Below are 16,387 nucleotides of genomic sequence, written 5' to 3'. Positions count from 1 at the left end.
AACACCTCCTAACAGTCTGGTCAGACGCTCCTCTCTACTGGTAGTCTGTAGAGGGCATCCTGAGCCCGGACACCTTGTGTGCCCTCGCACATCCACTGGTCCCAACATCTCCTAACAGTCTGGTCAGACGCTCCTCTCTACTGGTGGTCTGTCGGGGGTCCTGAGCCCGGTCACCTTGTGTGCCTCCATCCACTGGTCCCAACACCTCCTAACAGTCTGGTCAGATGCTCCTCTCTACTGGTGGTCTGTCGGGGGTCCTGAGCCCGGTCACCTTGTGTGCCTCCATCCACTGGTCCCAACACCTCCTAACAATCTGGTCAGATGCTCCTCTCTACTGGTTGTCTGTAGGGGGCGTCCTGAGCCCAGTCGCCTTTGTGTGTATGCCCTCACATAGCCACTGGTCCCAAGACCTTGGTCAGAACGGCCCAAGCGGCGGGTAATTCATTGAAACAGCCATCCTGCCTTTCTCATTCCAATGATACGTCCCTCTCAAAGTCTGCTAAGTGGGCTACATGTCTTTGAGTGGGTCTAGTGGTCAATAATCTCTCAACCAGGGGTCTATTACACCAAAGTAAAAGACTTTTTTATAGGGCAACCAGGGAAGCACTTTTACAGCCTCTGGTGACAAGACTCGATGTCTAAATCAGACCACACCTGTAATCATCTACATATCTGCCGGAGACATAACTGCAGGCCGAGTTTTGCAGCAATCCGACATTTCTGAGTACATTATTTTTTCGTTAATGAGTGCAGACAGAGCTACTTCCGGCTTAACGACACGAGCCGTCACATTCATGAATGACATCACTACTGCCCATCCATGCCCATTTAAAAATGCAGTTCTGCATACAAATATTACCGCCATAGAATGCCTACATAGTGGGATTAGTGGTAATATTCCTGGTGGTCCAGGGTTGCTCATGGTGGTCCAGTCCTCAGGGGTCACCTAGGAAATGGGGCAGTGGACCATTGCCGAGTTTGTTAACCCCTATAACCAGTCCAGTATATATAACAGGTGGCAAGATACAAAAGGGGCACTGGGCAAGAGACCTGAGGAAATGCCCCCCTTATGCCCAAAGCGAATGATGCCACTGCTTTTCATTGCAATTATGTATAATGATTATTATTATTGTCCTGCCCACTGGCTCATTACTGTGACTACCACAGATGGCATCAGTATCAGATGGCACATCTCAAGTCTTCTAAAAGTATGCAAATTGGAGATGGTATAATGTCTCTGCAGCGCCATCTATTGGAAGGTTGCTGAAGCTAAATTCCATTAGGTGGTGATGCTTAGACATTTTACCAACTCTTATTTGCATACCAAATTTCCCAGAGGAGCATTGCAAGGCCTAGAAGTCTCCTCAAACCCACATGGCGCACATGTACATGATAGCCGCACATCCCCACGATGTCCGAAGTTTTTTTTTTTTTTTTTTACCCCCTTATAATAAGACACACATTAAAGAGATCGGATTCAACACTGGTGAACTTTATTTACAAAGAATCCACAGTGACAAAATAAGACAATATAATATGGCAGTCATAGCGACTCAAAACATTACACCAAGAGGATATTACCCATCCCCCGAAGGCGCCGGAGTGGTTACAACTTCCATGTGAGGACGGGGACCTCCGACATTTTAGATTTATAATATATATATAAAAATATGCCATCAAAATGATTTGGACGATCAGACGCTTAGAATATTATTTACAGGAAAGGCAACATACTGTCTGCTCCTATGTACAAACACGTCCACAGTTTTACTCCACCCATCCCCCCACCCCCAAAAAAAAATTATGTTCTGTAACCCCGTAAGTGCTGGAGGGGGCTTATAACAGTGCAAGACATAGCAGCGCTGGCAGAGTTTAATGAGAGCATCATTATCTGCAGCACTGTAGAGCGACGGTGGGCGGACCAGCTATGGGACACGTGATTACGGTAGTGATAAAATGGGCGTGAAAGTCACAGATGGGCGGCTTTAGTTCAATATTACCCTTAGACACAAAACAATTGTAGATAAATCCTCGAAAAATGGGTGACAACTAATATGGCCACTGTTATAGATACACCTACCCATTAGGCAGTATTAGGGATGTGTAACGGCAGAATGGCCAATAATTTGGGCCCGGTAGAAAACTGGCAGATAATCCCATGTGGGATCTGTACTGGCAGCCATATTCATTGTCACCTATCTTGCCTAGAACTGAATATTCTTTAAACAAAGTAATGAGGCGCCGTTTTGGATGTTTTCTGACACTAGTGGGCCTATGCTGCAGGGAGTAAATGACAACATTTTGTTTTCTCTTTAAAGAGATGAGGTGCATTATGGGGATTTTTCTGACAGTGTCTGGCCTATGCTGCAGGAAGTAAATGACAACATTTTGATTTGTTAATGCTTAGCTGTAATAGTTACATTTGTGGCTGTAGGAGTCGGCAGTCATGGGTTTTAACCCCAGAATTTACAATGTCCCTCTTTTTAATCACTTTCCTTATTTATTTATATTTCTATACCAGATGCATTACAACAATGAATGTACCTTTAAATAATTAACCCCACCCATCCTATTAAAGGGATGGACCACTTTATTTGTACAACTTTATGATTGTCACTTTCCTCAACTATCTGAACAGCAGAATCCACTTCCATACTGCATCTCTTCTCTATGTTCTCCCAACATCCCTATAGTTGACCCTTTGTCCAATCCTCAAAAAGCAATGAGACATATTTGGTCCTCACTGTATCCCTTTTGTGGTCAAACCTGAAAGAGCTTGTATAATCTGTACACAGAACACACATACTGTACCCGTACTCTAGCTGCAGGAACTCTTGCTGGTTCAATGTTAGAGCAAGTTGTGGGATACCACCAGCGCCATATGTAACATCAGTGGTGTACGAGTTAACAGCACTGCGTTGCGCATAAAATCACGTGACAAGTTTTCTGCGGATCAGTTTCAGTGTGAATCCACATTAGATGGGAAAATCCAGCGATCTGAGTGATTCCAACGAGGTCCGGTCATCGGTGCTAGACTAGCTGGGGTCTCACCGCCAACCGTGGGGGTTTTCTCATGTAACATTGCGGAGAGTATACAGAGAATGGCGCAATCGAGGAAAACAGCCAGCGAATGGGGATCCTGTGGACAGAAATAACACCACCGAAAGGGGTCAGAGGAGGATGTCAGGAATCTTTCTAACAGGTGCTGCACAGTCAGCCGAATACACTTCTGGGACTTTAACTAATGTGTCTGAAAGTACAACTCGCCGTTCCTTCGCACGGATGGACTATAAAGGGCAGGCGACCGGTTCCAGCATCATTAGGTCTAAGAGAAACAGAAAGATGAGACTCCAGTGGGTAAAAGAGCGCAAAACTTGTATCACTGAGCAGCGAAAAAACATCTCCTGGTCAGATGGATCCAGATTTCTGTTGCTGATGAGAGGGCAGAATTTGGTACAAGCAGCATGAATCGCTGACCCCTTCCTGTCAGTCGGTCAGAACATGTCAGCACCGCCGTCTAATCTGCAGCAACTACAAGAAGCTTCCTGTCCGCAAGGGGCCGAGATTCCTGCTGAACCATTTCATCACCTCATGGAATCTACGCCATGATAAATCGCTGCGGTTCTGAAGCCCGAAGGAGTTCAACACTACTAGATGGGGCTGATGAAGCGGCGGTGCGATGCATGATGAATACAAGATAAGTGACATTCTCAGAGGATTATATCTGGTTATGAATAGGTGACACTTTAATAGACCTGTATATAACATCCGGTATTCCTGCCACAGGTGAAGCTCTTAGTTTCGAGGATTCTGCAGCGCGGTTCGCTCCCTGGAAATATAACGGGTTTCTGGCGCCAGAAAATTGATCCTTCTTCCCAAGTCTTCCAGCAGGATGATGGATTTGTTGTAGCAGTGTAATCTGTGAGCGTCCGGCCAATGGGACACTCATTAAACGGATTGCCCAGGGTTAGAAAACCATGGCTGTTTTCTTCCAAACACGGCGCCCCCCCTGTCCACAGGGCTGTGTGTGGTATTGAAGCTCAACTCTATTGAAGTGATAATACCAGACACAACTCACAGACAATGGTGGCAGCCACGTTCATCTAACCCCGGACAACACCTTTAATTTTGAGCCACAATTCCAAGCGACCTGTAATTCCCATCCCTATATACTCTAGACTCCCTGCAGGGTGTACCTCGTTCTATACAACCCCATTCAAGACATCATTAGTAAAGAAAGGGATGAGGTATCTAACCAATACAATGGCGTTCCAAGAACATGCACCAGAATTACAATATTCAGTACTGGTCATTACAAGAAGAGCAGCACCGCCACCTAGTGTCAAATTCAGTTACTGCACTTTGAAGACAAGCTAATAAAGTGAATAAGAAAAATTAAAGGGGATGTCCACTTGGAACTAAAACCGCCCATATCTGTTTAGAAAGTAATCACATGTTGGGGGATGGTCTCTGGGTGATGCCAAAAGCTCCGAGGCAGCTCTAAGGCAGGAGTAAAATCAGGAGTCATAAGCCGAATGTGTGAAACTCATCATATAGCTCAGACTCTGGTCCAATCAGGCGATACATTCCCTCATCCCCCGTGCTGGTGATTTTCAACCCTGTCAGTCAAGAACACAGATTATGTCTTCATACCCTGTATCTGCCGAAGCCGTGATGTCATCGCTGGGGAAATTCTGTACAATCATGATATAATCTGTATCATTTCTATAGGTTGTACTTACACAAGGCACAATGTTTATCGTCATCCATCCTATCACATACCACAGGGATTCCCAACCTGTGGCTGGCTGGGTGTCTCAAAACTACAATTCCCAGCATGCCCTGACAGCCACAGCATGCTGTGAGCTGCAGTATTGCAGCAGCTGACGAAGCACGGGTTGGCAATCAATGACATACGGTATACGGAAAAGACGCAGCAGCCACTTAGATATCAGTCTACTAATCACCTGCCCGGTCTGACATTTTATTGCATTCTCCATGAAAAAGAAACACGCTCTCTGCCTTCCCTCTGTTACTCCTGCTGGAAATGTATGTATGATTAAAAAAATAGGTGTCACCATTCCCGTCGTCATAGAAGTGTGTTCTTAAACAGTCTGACTGAACCATGCCAGAGTTTATAAGGACATGCCCAACTGTATTCACTAGCTTCATAAATTTCCAGGAGGAATAACAGAGGAACAGCACAACCCAGAGTGCTAAGCAAAAGATGCTCCAGAATTATTTTTTTTTAACTCCTGAAGAATACAAGACATGTCACACACGACAAGATCACGGATCCTCTTTAAAGCTTCTACACATGCAGATTCACAGCGGATCGAATCACGTGGAAGCAACAGACAGCTCTTCGGCCGCGTGGGGACTACAAATCTCAAGAGGCCCCGGCAGCCAAAGGGCTGCTGGTTGCTTGAATTTGGTCTCTTGAAACCCAAGGTTAGTACTGTGTCTTGAGTCGCTCGTATTCTTAATGACCCCTCCCACCCCCTTCGTCTCTATCACCACAAGACGCAGAGATCAGGCGTACACGTGATCCGTTTTACCACACGGAAAAAAAAATATTATAACCTTTAGAACACAAGTTTTTCACTTGACAATAAATAAGAACAATAAAAATAAAAAAACTAATGTCCGGCCGGGCCGGCGACACTTACACACAGTTCATTTATAGCCACAGAATCGGAGTGAACAGTCGGACCCTCCGAACGCTCGGTCTTGTTGGGTCTGACCATGGATGGTCCCGAGGATTGTTATGGTGTCTGTATGAAACGCGGACAGAAAAACAGAACCGGAAGCGATGACAGACAGCAGTAAGACGTGTTGCCGGAGTCACTGCTCACTCACCAGTGGTTAATACCTTTTGCAGACGGCTGCCGAGAGCCATTGATTGGCCTTCGAGAACCCACCGACGTCATCTACAATTCCCACCATCTTAAGGATTCAGCTGTAGGCACATGAGTACCGAGAGAGACGCGTCATCATCATTATGACTGTGAAAACTTTGGCAATCGTACCCTATCGTACCACCCAAATACTTCCTCGCTTTGTTCATTGACTCTTTGGACTGAGGGCCCCTCGGGCACATCATGAACCTCTCTACAGCCGGCTCTTGGAACCTGCGTCATGGAGATGCTGGATGGGCGATGGAGGCATGTGAGCATGTAATGCGTCAAAAGACAAGCCAAAGACGAAAGTTATGGGCGACAGCGATGTTAGAGAGGGTCTAGCTCAGAGTACTGTGCGTCAGGGTCATCACACCCTCCATAGCAGCAAGTGGTTGGTGCTATCATCTCTGCCCACAGTCTCGCTGCTGTTGGTGAGCCTGAAGTCCTCATAGCCGTCTCCTCCGCTGATGACCAGCAGTTTGGATTTTGGTCGGTGCCGGGTGGAATCTCGCTTTTCGGTGTCACAGGGTTGTTCGTTGCCTGATGGGAAGATAGAAGTAAGGAGAAGTCACAACAATGAAACACTGGCACTCAGGTGATACAACAATTGGGCCACAGACCCTTAGTGTGACACAATACCAGCCGTTGACAACTGGGGTGACATGTCAGTGACTGGCTGGCAACTTAGGAGACACAACACTGGCCCATGGATAATAGCCCAGTGACAAGTGGGGTGACATCAATGGCCCATTGACAACTGTGATGATACAACAATGGCTCACAGACAAATAGCCCAGAGACAATTATGGCGACAGAACATTGGCCCAGTGACAACTACGATAACACAACAATGGTTCACCCAAAGAGCTTATTGACATCTCGGGTGACACAACAATAGCCCAATGACAACTGTGGTGAGAAAACAATAGCTTTTGTCAACAGTAGTGATAGAAAAATGGCCCAGTAACAACTGGGGTGACACAAGGATGGCTCATCAAAATAGCCAGGTGACAACTGTGGTGACACAACAATGGCCCATTGACAACTGGGGTGACACAAGGATGACTCATTGAAATAGCCAGGTGACAACTGGGGTCACACAATGGCCTGTTGAAATCAGGGATGGACGCAATGGCTTACCAACAATAGCCAGTTGACAACTGGAGTGACACAATATTGACTGCCAGAAAAAAATAGTGACAACTGGGGTCACACAATAATGGCCCTGAACAGCTGCGGTGACATAAATGGCCCACTGACAACTCGGGTAATACAGCAATTACCAATTGACAACTTGAGTACAACCCATTGACAATGGAGGTGACACAATGGCTCATCAACAATAGGCTAGTGACAACTTGGGGTGACACAACAATGGCACAGTGACATTAGGGAGTCAAACAGGGCCACTGCCATGACTTCATTTGCTTCCCCCTTTGCAACTCACAGCCAATAATTGCTAGTGATGCAGTAGAAGTATTATTTGTAGTATGAACGCCTACATAATCATGGAGTCCCATAAGATTTCTAGCACCGCCATGCTGTGGGACCAGTAGTAGCAAGCACTCACCTTGGTCTCCAGGCAGAGGAAAATGCACGTCAAACCCATCAGGTAGCTCGACGGACGTGAGGAACCGGACATGGCCAGTGTGTCCTTGGGACAGTCCCACTGGGCAGACTGGGCCCTTCAGAGAACTAGTGCTGGAGGTGATAGTGAGGGTGAGAACCACCCCAGCACTGGTCCCTATCCACAGGAGATCCTTGCAAGCCAGCAGAGCAGTGATCCTCAGACACGCCGACTTGTGCTGGCGGATGATGGCGTCAGAGCCTTGATGGGAAGAAGAGAAGAAGACAACCTTGGTACATCCTGTAGAACAAGAACCCTCTATGGTCCATCATATGAAGATCCTGGCTGTCCTTACCTGCTAGCATCTTGTGTACAGGTGGAGCAATATCCACCTCCGCCAACTGCTCAAAGGTTGTGGCGTGATAAAGGCGAACCTGGGCACTGCCCTGCAGAGCGATCCACATCCCCACGTTGCTGGTGACCATACAGGTGACGCAGCGGTTCTGATCTTGTCCGATATGGAACGTGTGCTGAGGGTGGAGAAGAAGAGACAGTTGAGGAAGCGGACAACTCTATCCACATAGCGATCGCAGAGATGCAGCTCCACCGCAATGATACTAGTCAATAATAAATTTGCCAAAACCGCTCTCAGCTGTTCAGCCTTGCCGACTACGCCATTTTTTACTAGCATGGTCCTGGTTTTGACCCAGGGTGTCACACTGCAAATCCAAGATCGGGCATTGCCATTTACCTCCTGAAGCAGGGACGATGTGTTCAAGATCATGACCCTGTTCTGACAGCCACACCACAGTTTCCCAGAGATGGCCACCATCTTTGTGATCGGGCTCCCAGGAGATCCGAGGGGCAGAATCTTAGAGTTTTGAGGGTCCCAAAAACTTCCTAGAAAAAAAAGATGCGGCTTGACGATTTTGGATCCTGAAAAAGATATAGCAGGTGCCAGAACTTACCTGCTACATGGCATCACCTATGGATGTACAGTATATACACAATCTCTGGCATTAAACCTATAGTGCTGGGTGTCAAGCCCTTCCCACTAAGGCCCTTTTTCGTTTTTGCATTTTCATTTTTTAAGCCTCATGCACACGGGTGGCTGAATCCGGCGCGGGCGTCTGCCCCTGGATGCCACAGCAATAACACTCCATAGCATGCTATGGCAAGGTGAGTTTTCAAGCCCACGCGTGGAAATCAATTGCGATTTCCGCTTGCGGATGAAAAATCGCAGCATGCTCAATTTCCCTGCGGTTCCCACACGAATGGCTTCCATTGAAGTCAATGTAAGCTGTCCGACCCGCGACCTGTTCGGAATTGTCATTCCAGTTGGGCCACGGATTCCACTGGCAAAGCAGGAGTTTAAAAAAACAAATGTGTACTGCGCATGTCTGAGGGCGAGCCGTGCGAACCATCTGCAGTACTGAGAAGCCGGCGAAGAAGACGCAGGGTCACCCGCTGCGGTCGGGCCAGATTCCGTAGCCAGAATCTGGACCTGCCGCGTGCATGAGGCCTTACTCTTCACATTCAAAAACAATCACAGCTCTTCTAATGTTCCGGTGACACAGATACATGAGGGCTCCTTGTGGACAAGTTGTAATTTTCAATTGACTATTTAATGCATTGCATAATATAATGTAAAAGTTTAGAAATTTCTATGTGGGAAGAAATTAAGAGAGAAACGATTTTGCCTTTTTTCTTTGGGGGGGGGGGGGGTGCAGGCGGGAGAGAGGTGTTGCTTATACAACATCCATGGTACAGTAATAATGATACGCTATCTTCTGCCAAAATTTTCTTTCTCTTTTCATCTTTTGACCCTCAGAACTTTTTAAAATTCTTCTGTTGATGCAGCTGAATTAGGGTTTTTTTGCGGAGGGGATAAAAGGTGTGTTTTTTTTAAACTTTTAGTACTTTTTTCCCTAAAGCATACATACATTTTTTCAAACTTATCTTTATTTCTTTTTTAGCTTCCACAGGGGACTTGAACTTGCAATCATCTGATCAGCTTAAACAGTATAATGGAATACTACAGCTGCTTTCTGACCAGCATTCTATTAGGATGAGCCACAGGCTTATCTTAATAGGAGCTCATCCATGATAGCACTGGAGTCCTTCAGAGGGCCCTTGGCTGCCATGGCACCTGGACGGCAACTAGCAGTCTTATTGTAGGGGGAACTTTCGGGGCTTGCGTCATACATGTATAGCGCACATCAGGAGGGGTTAAAGATATAGCACCTTACGGTGCTCATGCTATGTCTTTAACACACAGCACCATAAATGTACAGCACAGGGATGGTGCGGACACAGGAGAGGGGTCTGCGTTGTCAGCAGTGGGTGTCATCTATATATTACACCTGATACACCTTAGATGCCACGGTCAATAGTGACTGCAGTATATAAGTGGTTAGACAAAGGATGATGACTCTGGGTTATCTCATCAATGCCCCTGTATTGCAAGGTGCTAAAGGGTGGCCTCTGCAGCCGGCAAGTTTGCTATGAGTGTGCGCCTATTAGGTCAGTGTGAACCTGATACACTGAAATACAGAAATTCGGTCCTGCAGTGCATCATAGAATTCACTCAACCCCTTTAACCACTTCTACCACGTTATTCCTATCCACAAGTACTCAGCCATCTTCCTCCCTCCCATAGAAGTTAATTGAGTATTGGTCTTCAAAAAGTGACACTCAAACTTGGCGACTGGATGAATCGGAGTAACAAATCCTGACATGAGGACACTGGATTATAGGGTGCCACATCCAACATGGGACGATCCACTGACGTGATTCAGGCGGTGTTAGGACACAACAGCTTGAAGCGGGTCAGTGTGTTGGGATATTATGTGACAAGTTCCCCAGCCGCCTCTCTCAGCCCCTTACCTGCTTCTCTCTGATAAACGATAAGATCTCCATTGGCTACGGACACAAAGACCTGGTTATCCAGATACCTGCAAAGGAAACGGACAAGAGCCTTCTCACATGAAGTGTCATCAATCACAGGGATCTAGGAAAACACTGGACACAACTTCCCGCCAGGCACTAATCCAACTCCTCTCCTATACCAGATTCATGAACTGTGGTTTTAATGGAGGATTATTACTCCTGATTGGCTGGAATCGGCACACGTGACGGGGCGGAGCTACGCGATGATGCTTAGAAGGGGGCGGATCCAGAATGCCGCTGCTGCCGGACAGACCCGAAGGCAGAAAACCCTTCTGCGCAAGCGCGTCTAATCGGGTGATTAGACGCTGAAGTTAGACGGAGCCATGGAGACGGGGACGCCAGCGCAGGGAAGGTAAGTGAATAACTTCTGTATGGCTCATATTTAATGCACGATGTATATTACAAAGTGCATTAATATGGCCATACAGAAGTGTATAACCCCACTTGCTTTCGCGAGACAACCCCTTTAATTCTTTCAGGCTATCGACTAAATTTCTGTTAGTCATGGCACTATTTTTGACACATGCTGTATTATCAGGATTTCTGAACCATAACGTGCTGAATTTGACCTGTTTACAGTACCCTATGCTCGGAATGGCCCCTTTATTAGAGCACCCCATCTGCTAGCGTTGGACTCCTTTGACGTCCATTATCACAGTTATTCATTGTGGTGCAGATTCTACTGGGTGATTAAATGGTTCCGCAGGAATATTGGCCCCTGCGGACAGGAAGCTTCTTGTAGACGCAGAAGATTAGATGGAGGTGCTGACATGTTCTGACCAACTGACAGGAAGGGGTCAGCGATTCATGCTGCTTGCACCAAATTCTGACCTCCCATCAGCACGGAGCAACAGAAATCTAGATCTATCTGACCAGGAGATGTTTTTCCACTGCTCAGTGATACAATTTTTGCCCCCTGGAGTCTCGTCTTTCTGCTTCTTACAATGGCGCTGGAACAGGTTGTCTGCTGTTATAGCCCATCTGTGCTCAGGAACAGCGAGTTGTGCATTCGCACACTTTGGATGGAGCACCAGTGTTGTATTCTGCTGACTGTGCAGCCTGTCGGTCAGAACGATTCCTGACATCCTCCTCCGACCCTTTTTAGTGATGAGTTGTTTCCTTTGAAGGATCCCTTCTCCCTAGATGTTTTCCTCGATCACACCATTCTCTGTATACTCTCCACACTGCTACATGAGAAAGCCCCCCATGGTTGGCGGTGATCCCCCCTGCCTTCCCGGCTAGTCTAGCACCGATGACCGAACCTCTTTGGAAGTCGCTCAGATCGCTGGATTTTCCCATCTAATGTGGATTCACACTGAAACTGATCCACAGAAAACTTGTCACGTGATTTTATGTCACACTCCGGGGTCACGGGGGGGGGGAATTACCATACAGGGAAGAGCCAATCGTGAGAGGGGCGAGGGTCTAATAAAGAGGCCACTAAGTGTGCATGTCATGTCCGGTATGAGTATATCAGGGAGCTGCTGAGGTTTTTGGGCCCAATTGCATTTGCTTCCACTATTGACCAAGTAGACCCTCATTTCCTATGTGATGTGGGGAGAAGAAGGGTCTATGACCCAAGATGCATGTTTAATGGGTCTATGATGAGGCCGGTGAACGTGCTGAGATTTGTGGTACTTACAGGATACACATGACGGCCGCCGCGTGCTGCATCTTCATGCTGTTCTTACGATTCCGGATGTTGTCTGAAGACTGATAGACGTGGATGCTGGTGGGAAGACAGAGCGCTCACAGCGTCAGCTACTCCATACCAAGTTATTACAAGGCACAAGGTCAATAAATTCTTCCGATCCACCCAATCTGAACGGTTATCGCTCAGTGTAAATGAATGCCCCGACTGAACGAGGTACGAGAAGTAGTTCGCTTCTCCGTCGTCGTTTACTTTTTGCTTGCAGAAAATTAAATGACGTGTAAACAGGCAGAAGTTCACTTATGAATGACTGCCTGTTTATTGTGAATGGAGACGGGTGGGCTGGAATGATCCCCGCCGCTCTGCCTCCATTCACTAGCGATGATCATATAAAAGCACAGGAACGATTATCGCTGGGACGATCTATAGGGCATCTGTGCCCGGCAGGTTGTTCAGTGTAAGAGGCCCTAAAGACCACACATGGGCGCCGGCACCATCTTACACTGGGGCTATAAGGCCATTTTTGAAGCGCTGTTCCCCCCATTAAGGAACACGGCATGGGCACTGTCGCTGGGTCTTCAGACCCCACGTGGTGGTATTAATGTCCCTCTAATGTGGTTGCCAGCACAAGACAAGTTTCGTATTGGTCTCTTACCAGCCATCCTCAGTTCCCAGCCACATGGAGCTCTGGTAAGCCTCAGGGTCAATACTTAGAAGGTCTTCTAAGCTGCCACGTGTGAAGGATCCTCGGCTGGACCTCCTCACCGCCGGCCCATCGGTGGGACTCTCACTGTCCCGGTTCTGGTTGAAGTTGCTGGGGATGGGCAGGAATCCGGGCTCCTGTTCTTCTTCGGAGCTGGTGGTCTCTGCCGTGGTGTCCTTGGCACTTGTCATCTCTTCATCTAATATAGAAACAAGCACTGTGCAGAATTATACAATGTGTGATGTGGCCTCTAGGTGGCAGTGCGATCTCTGTGAATCATAAGGAGCTTTAGTAGTAGAAAAGGTAAAAAATACAAATGTATCAAAATGTAACACTGAATACATTTTAAAGGGAACCTGTCACCAATTTTTGGTATTAACCCCTTAGTGACATGGCCAGATGAGGGCTTGGTTTTTTTTTGCGTGCCTAGCTGTAGTGTTTATTGATACCATTTTTTGTGACGATACCAAACAGGTGGGTTTTTACATTTTTAAACAAAGAAGGGAAAATATGCAAAAAGTTTTTTTCTCCTGCACTCATTTACTATTTTTTTTTTACAATTTTTATGTCCGTGTAGGATATAATCGTGTTTCCGATCCCCATATACGCATGCGAAATGTGGGCACTCAGAAAGGCAGGCGTAACATTGATGCTTTCAGACTCGGATGATGCGTATACCCCGATCAGCGATGGTCATGAACAAGATGGTCCTAGAGCCAAAAATATCACTAGAGGGTAAAATCAGCAAACAGATCATGGGAGCCAATTCTCTGGAAACAACATTGAGTCTCGGCACAGTCAGTGGGTCCAGAAGAAGACGCCAAAGAACACGCTAGCTGGTCGCAATCAGTGCGGATACAAACACGCACATGGAAGAACTGAAAAAAAATCGGTCAAGGATAGGAAAGCATGGAGAACGATGAACCATAAAGTGACTGAAAGTCTTTATCAGGGGACTTGAACCTGCGATGTGATGATCGCTCTGATAATAATGAATTAATGCAATGCATTATCTCTTCTCATAGTGATCACAGGCCATGCCAGGCCCAAAACCCATTACATTGTTTGGTGTTCGGTTGCCATGGCAACCCATCAGCTCTCTGCAATTACATGGCGGATGGCTGATGATGTCACAGAGGAAATGCCTTTCTTTCCTCTGTGAACCCTTAAAATGCTGCAAGCAATCATGACACATAAGGGGTTAATAGCGGGGATCAGTGTTCTCACCGATCTCCGCTGTTGCAGCAAGAGGTCGTCTGTCAGTCACAGCTGGCTCCTGATGCAGATGGCACAGGCTCAGCTTCTGAGCCCGCACCATCCTTAGGACGTAAATGTATGTACGTGTCCAGGAATCCCTTCCCACCCAAGGACGTACAATAGGTGGCGCTGTAGAGACAATGTTCAATCTTCCCATTTACCTCCTGGGGTGGGAAGGGGTTAAACTGCTGGAAGGCGATATTCACCTTGTAAACACCATCAGTGACGGGTTCTTGTTAAAAACGCTACATCTTGTATTACGCTTAAAACGTTTTTTTTTAAATTGTGTGCCACGTATGCAAATCGTTTCCTTCGTGTCATCTGCATGACCATCATAACTTCCCAAGCCACCGCTGGGTCCCCTTCCAGTCCTAAGTGATTGTCACCTCCCTCTGCCCCAACATCAGCGCTCTCCTCTCTGTACTCCTGCCCACGCTCCATCGGCAGTGATCTCTCGGTTTTGTGCGCTCATGCACACTCAGCTGAGGTGTGGACACTCATGTAAAAGCGCATCTGCCGGAACCTGCCGCCATTCCCTGCTCTTCTGTAAAGATGCGACTGACAGCTGACAGTCCTCTGTGGAAATGCCTGCCAGTCACGCAGCATGGAAATCCCTATGGCAGCATGTTCCAGGGCATGTAAGGGTGAAGTCTAAGTATATACACTGAACAGGTAGATGATGGCCGACGGAGCGTGCATGGGATTACAAAGAGGATGGATGTCAGGAGCAGGACATAAATGGGTCAAACTAGAAGGGGAAAGAGCGGTGACTTAGGAAGTGATGGCGCCCGCTCAGATGGCTTGAAATTATGAATTTGCATACGTGGTGCGCAATTAGAAAAAGTTTGGGGGAGATAGAAGGTGCAGCAATTTTACCAAGAACCATTAGGCAAATGGGAAGATGGAACAATGCCTCTACAGCGCCACCTATTGGAAGGCAGCATTCCTGCAAGTCAAAGCAGACCTTTTAACCCCTTAATGACGCAGCCCTTTTTCTTTTTCCATTTTCGTTTTTTCCTCCCCCCTTTAAAAAAATCGTAACTCCTTTATTTATCCATCGACGTCGCTGTATGAGGGCTTGTTGTTTTTTTGCGGGACGAGTTGTATTTTTTAATGGTGCCATTTACTGTACCCTATAATGTACTGAAAAACTTTTAAAAAATTCTAAGTGGAGTAAAATGAAAAAAAAACCCGACATTCCGCCATCTTTTAGTGCGTCTTGTTTCTACGGCGCACAAACGGCAACAAAAACGACATGATAACTTTATTCTATGGGTCGGTACGATTACTACGATGCCAAACTTGTATAGTCTTTTTTTTTTTTACTATACTCCTTTTTTTTCAAAGACATTTAATTTTTTTAATTATTTTCTGCGGTCATTTTGTGCGCACAATAACTTTTTTATTTTTCCATCAACATAGTTTAGCAAGGTCTCATTTTTTGCGGGATGTCCTGTAGTTTCTGATGGTACCATTTTGGAGTACATATGACTTTTTGATCGCTTTCTATTGCGTTTTTTTCTGGAAGACGGTAACTAAAAAAGTGCATTTCTGGCGTTCTTTATTTTATTTTTCGGACGAAGGTCACCGTGCGGGAAAAATACTGCACTACTTTGATAGTTCGGACTTTTATGGACGCGGCGATATCAAATACATATTTTTAATTTATAATTTAGATTTTTTAATAATAGATATGGCAAAAGGGGGGTGATTTAAACTTTTACAACTTTTCAATAAAAAAAAAAACTTTATTGATTTTTTTTTACATTATTTTGAAGTCCCCCTGGGGGACTTTAACATGCGATGCTTTGATCGCTCCTGCAGTATGACGTAATGCTATAGCATTACGTCATACTGCTTTTTGACAGGCAGTCTATCAAGCCACCCCACGGGGATGGCTTGATAGGCAGTCTGTTAAGGCAGCCCTGGGGCCTTTCAGAAGGCCCCAGGCTGCCATGACACCTGCACGGCTCCCCTGATCTCACCGCGGGGGAAGGGGGGTCGTGCAGGATTTAAATGCCGCTGTCAGAATTGCGGCTATTGCCCGCGGGTGTCAGCTGTTATAAACAGCTGACGCCCGCACTGTATGAAGAGAGGTTGCCCCGCAACCTCTCTTCATACATACACCGACTCTCCATGACGTACCGGTACGTCATTGGTCATGAAGGGGTTAACAAGCCTTGTAACAATGACTGGGTATATGAGCCAAAGCCAGAATCTTTTGCACCAAGAAAGTGTAAGGAGACTTATAAGATCATCCATGCTTCTCTGGGAGATTTATGCAAATGAAAAAATAAAACAATGCCTCTACAGCGCCACCTATCAGACGGCAGTGTAGCCAGGAAAAGATAAACCTTCTG

At 46.5% G+C, this 16,387-nt stretch overlaps 1 protein-coding gene across 2 annotated transcripts in view; it reads right to left on the bottom strand.

Moving 5' to 3' along the window:
* Positions 1–1,471: 1,471 nt before the first annotated feature.
* ARHGEF17 (Rho guanine nucleotide exchange factor 17) overlaps positions 1,472–16,387 on the bottom strand; it is a 208,515-nt gene continuing 193,599 nt past the window's right edge. For both annotated transcript variants that reach the window (XM_066588323.1, XM_066588322.1), the window contains exons 16-22: positions 12,723–12,969; positions 12,059–12,145; positions 10,354–10,421; positions 8,219–8,367; positions 7,823–7,997; positions 7,471–7,728; positions 1,472–6,440 (exon numbers count right to left, since the gene is read on the bottom strand). In XM_066588323.1, coding sequence (XP_066444420.1) covers positions 6,268–6,440; positions 7,471–7,728; positions 7,823–7,997; positions 8,219–8,367; positions 10,354–10,421; positions 12,059–12,145; positions 12,723–12,969 — 1,157 coding nt within the window. In that variant the 3' untranslated portion in view covers positions 1,472–6,267. The remainder of the gene's footprint in view (positions 6,441–7,470; positions 7,729–7,822; positions 7,998–8,218; positions 8,368–10,353; positions 10,422–12,058; positions 12,146–12,722; positions 12,970–16,387) is intronic.

Source organism: Eleutherodactylus coqui, chromosome 1, assembly GCF_035609145.1.
Source record: "Eleutherodactylus coqui strain aEleCoq1 chromosome 1, aEleCoq1.hap1, whole genome shotgun sequence".
NCBI lineage: Eukaryota > Metazoa > Chordata > Amphibia > Anura > Eleutherodactylidae > Eleutherodactylus > Eleutherodactylus coqui.
Note: the sequence above shows the minus strand (reverse complement) of the source record. Positions and strands in the feature narration are given on the sequence as shown.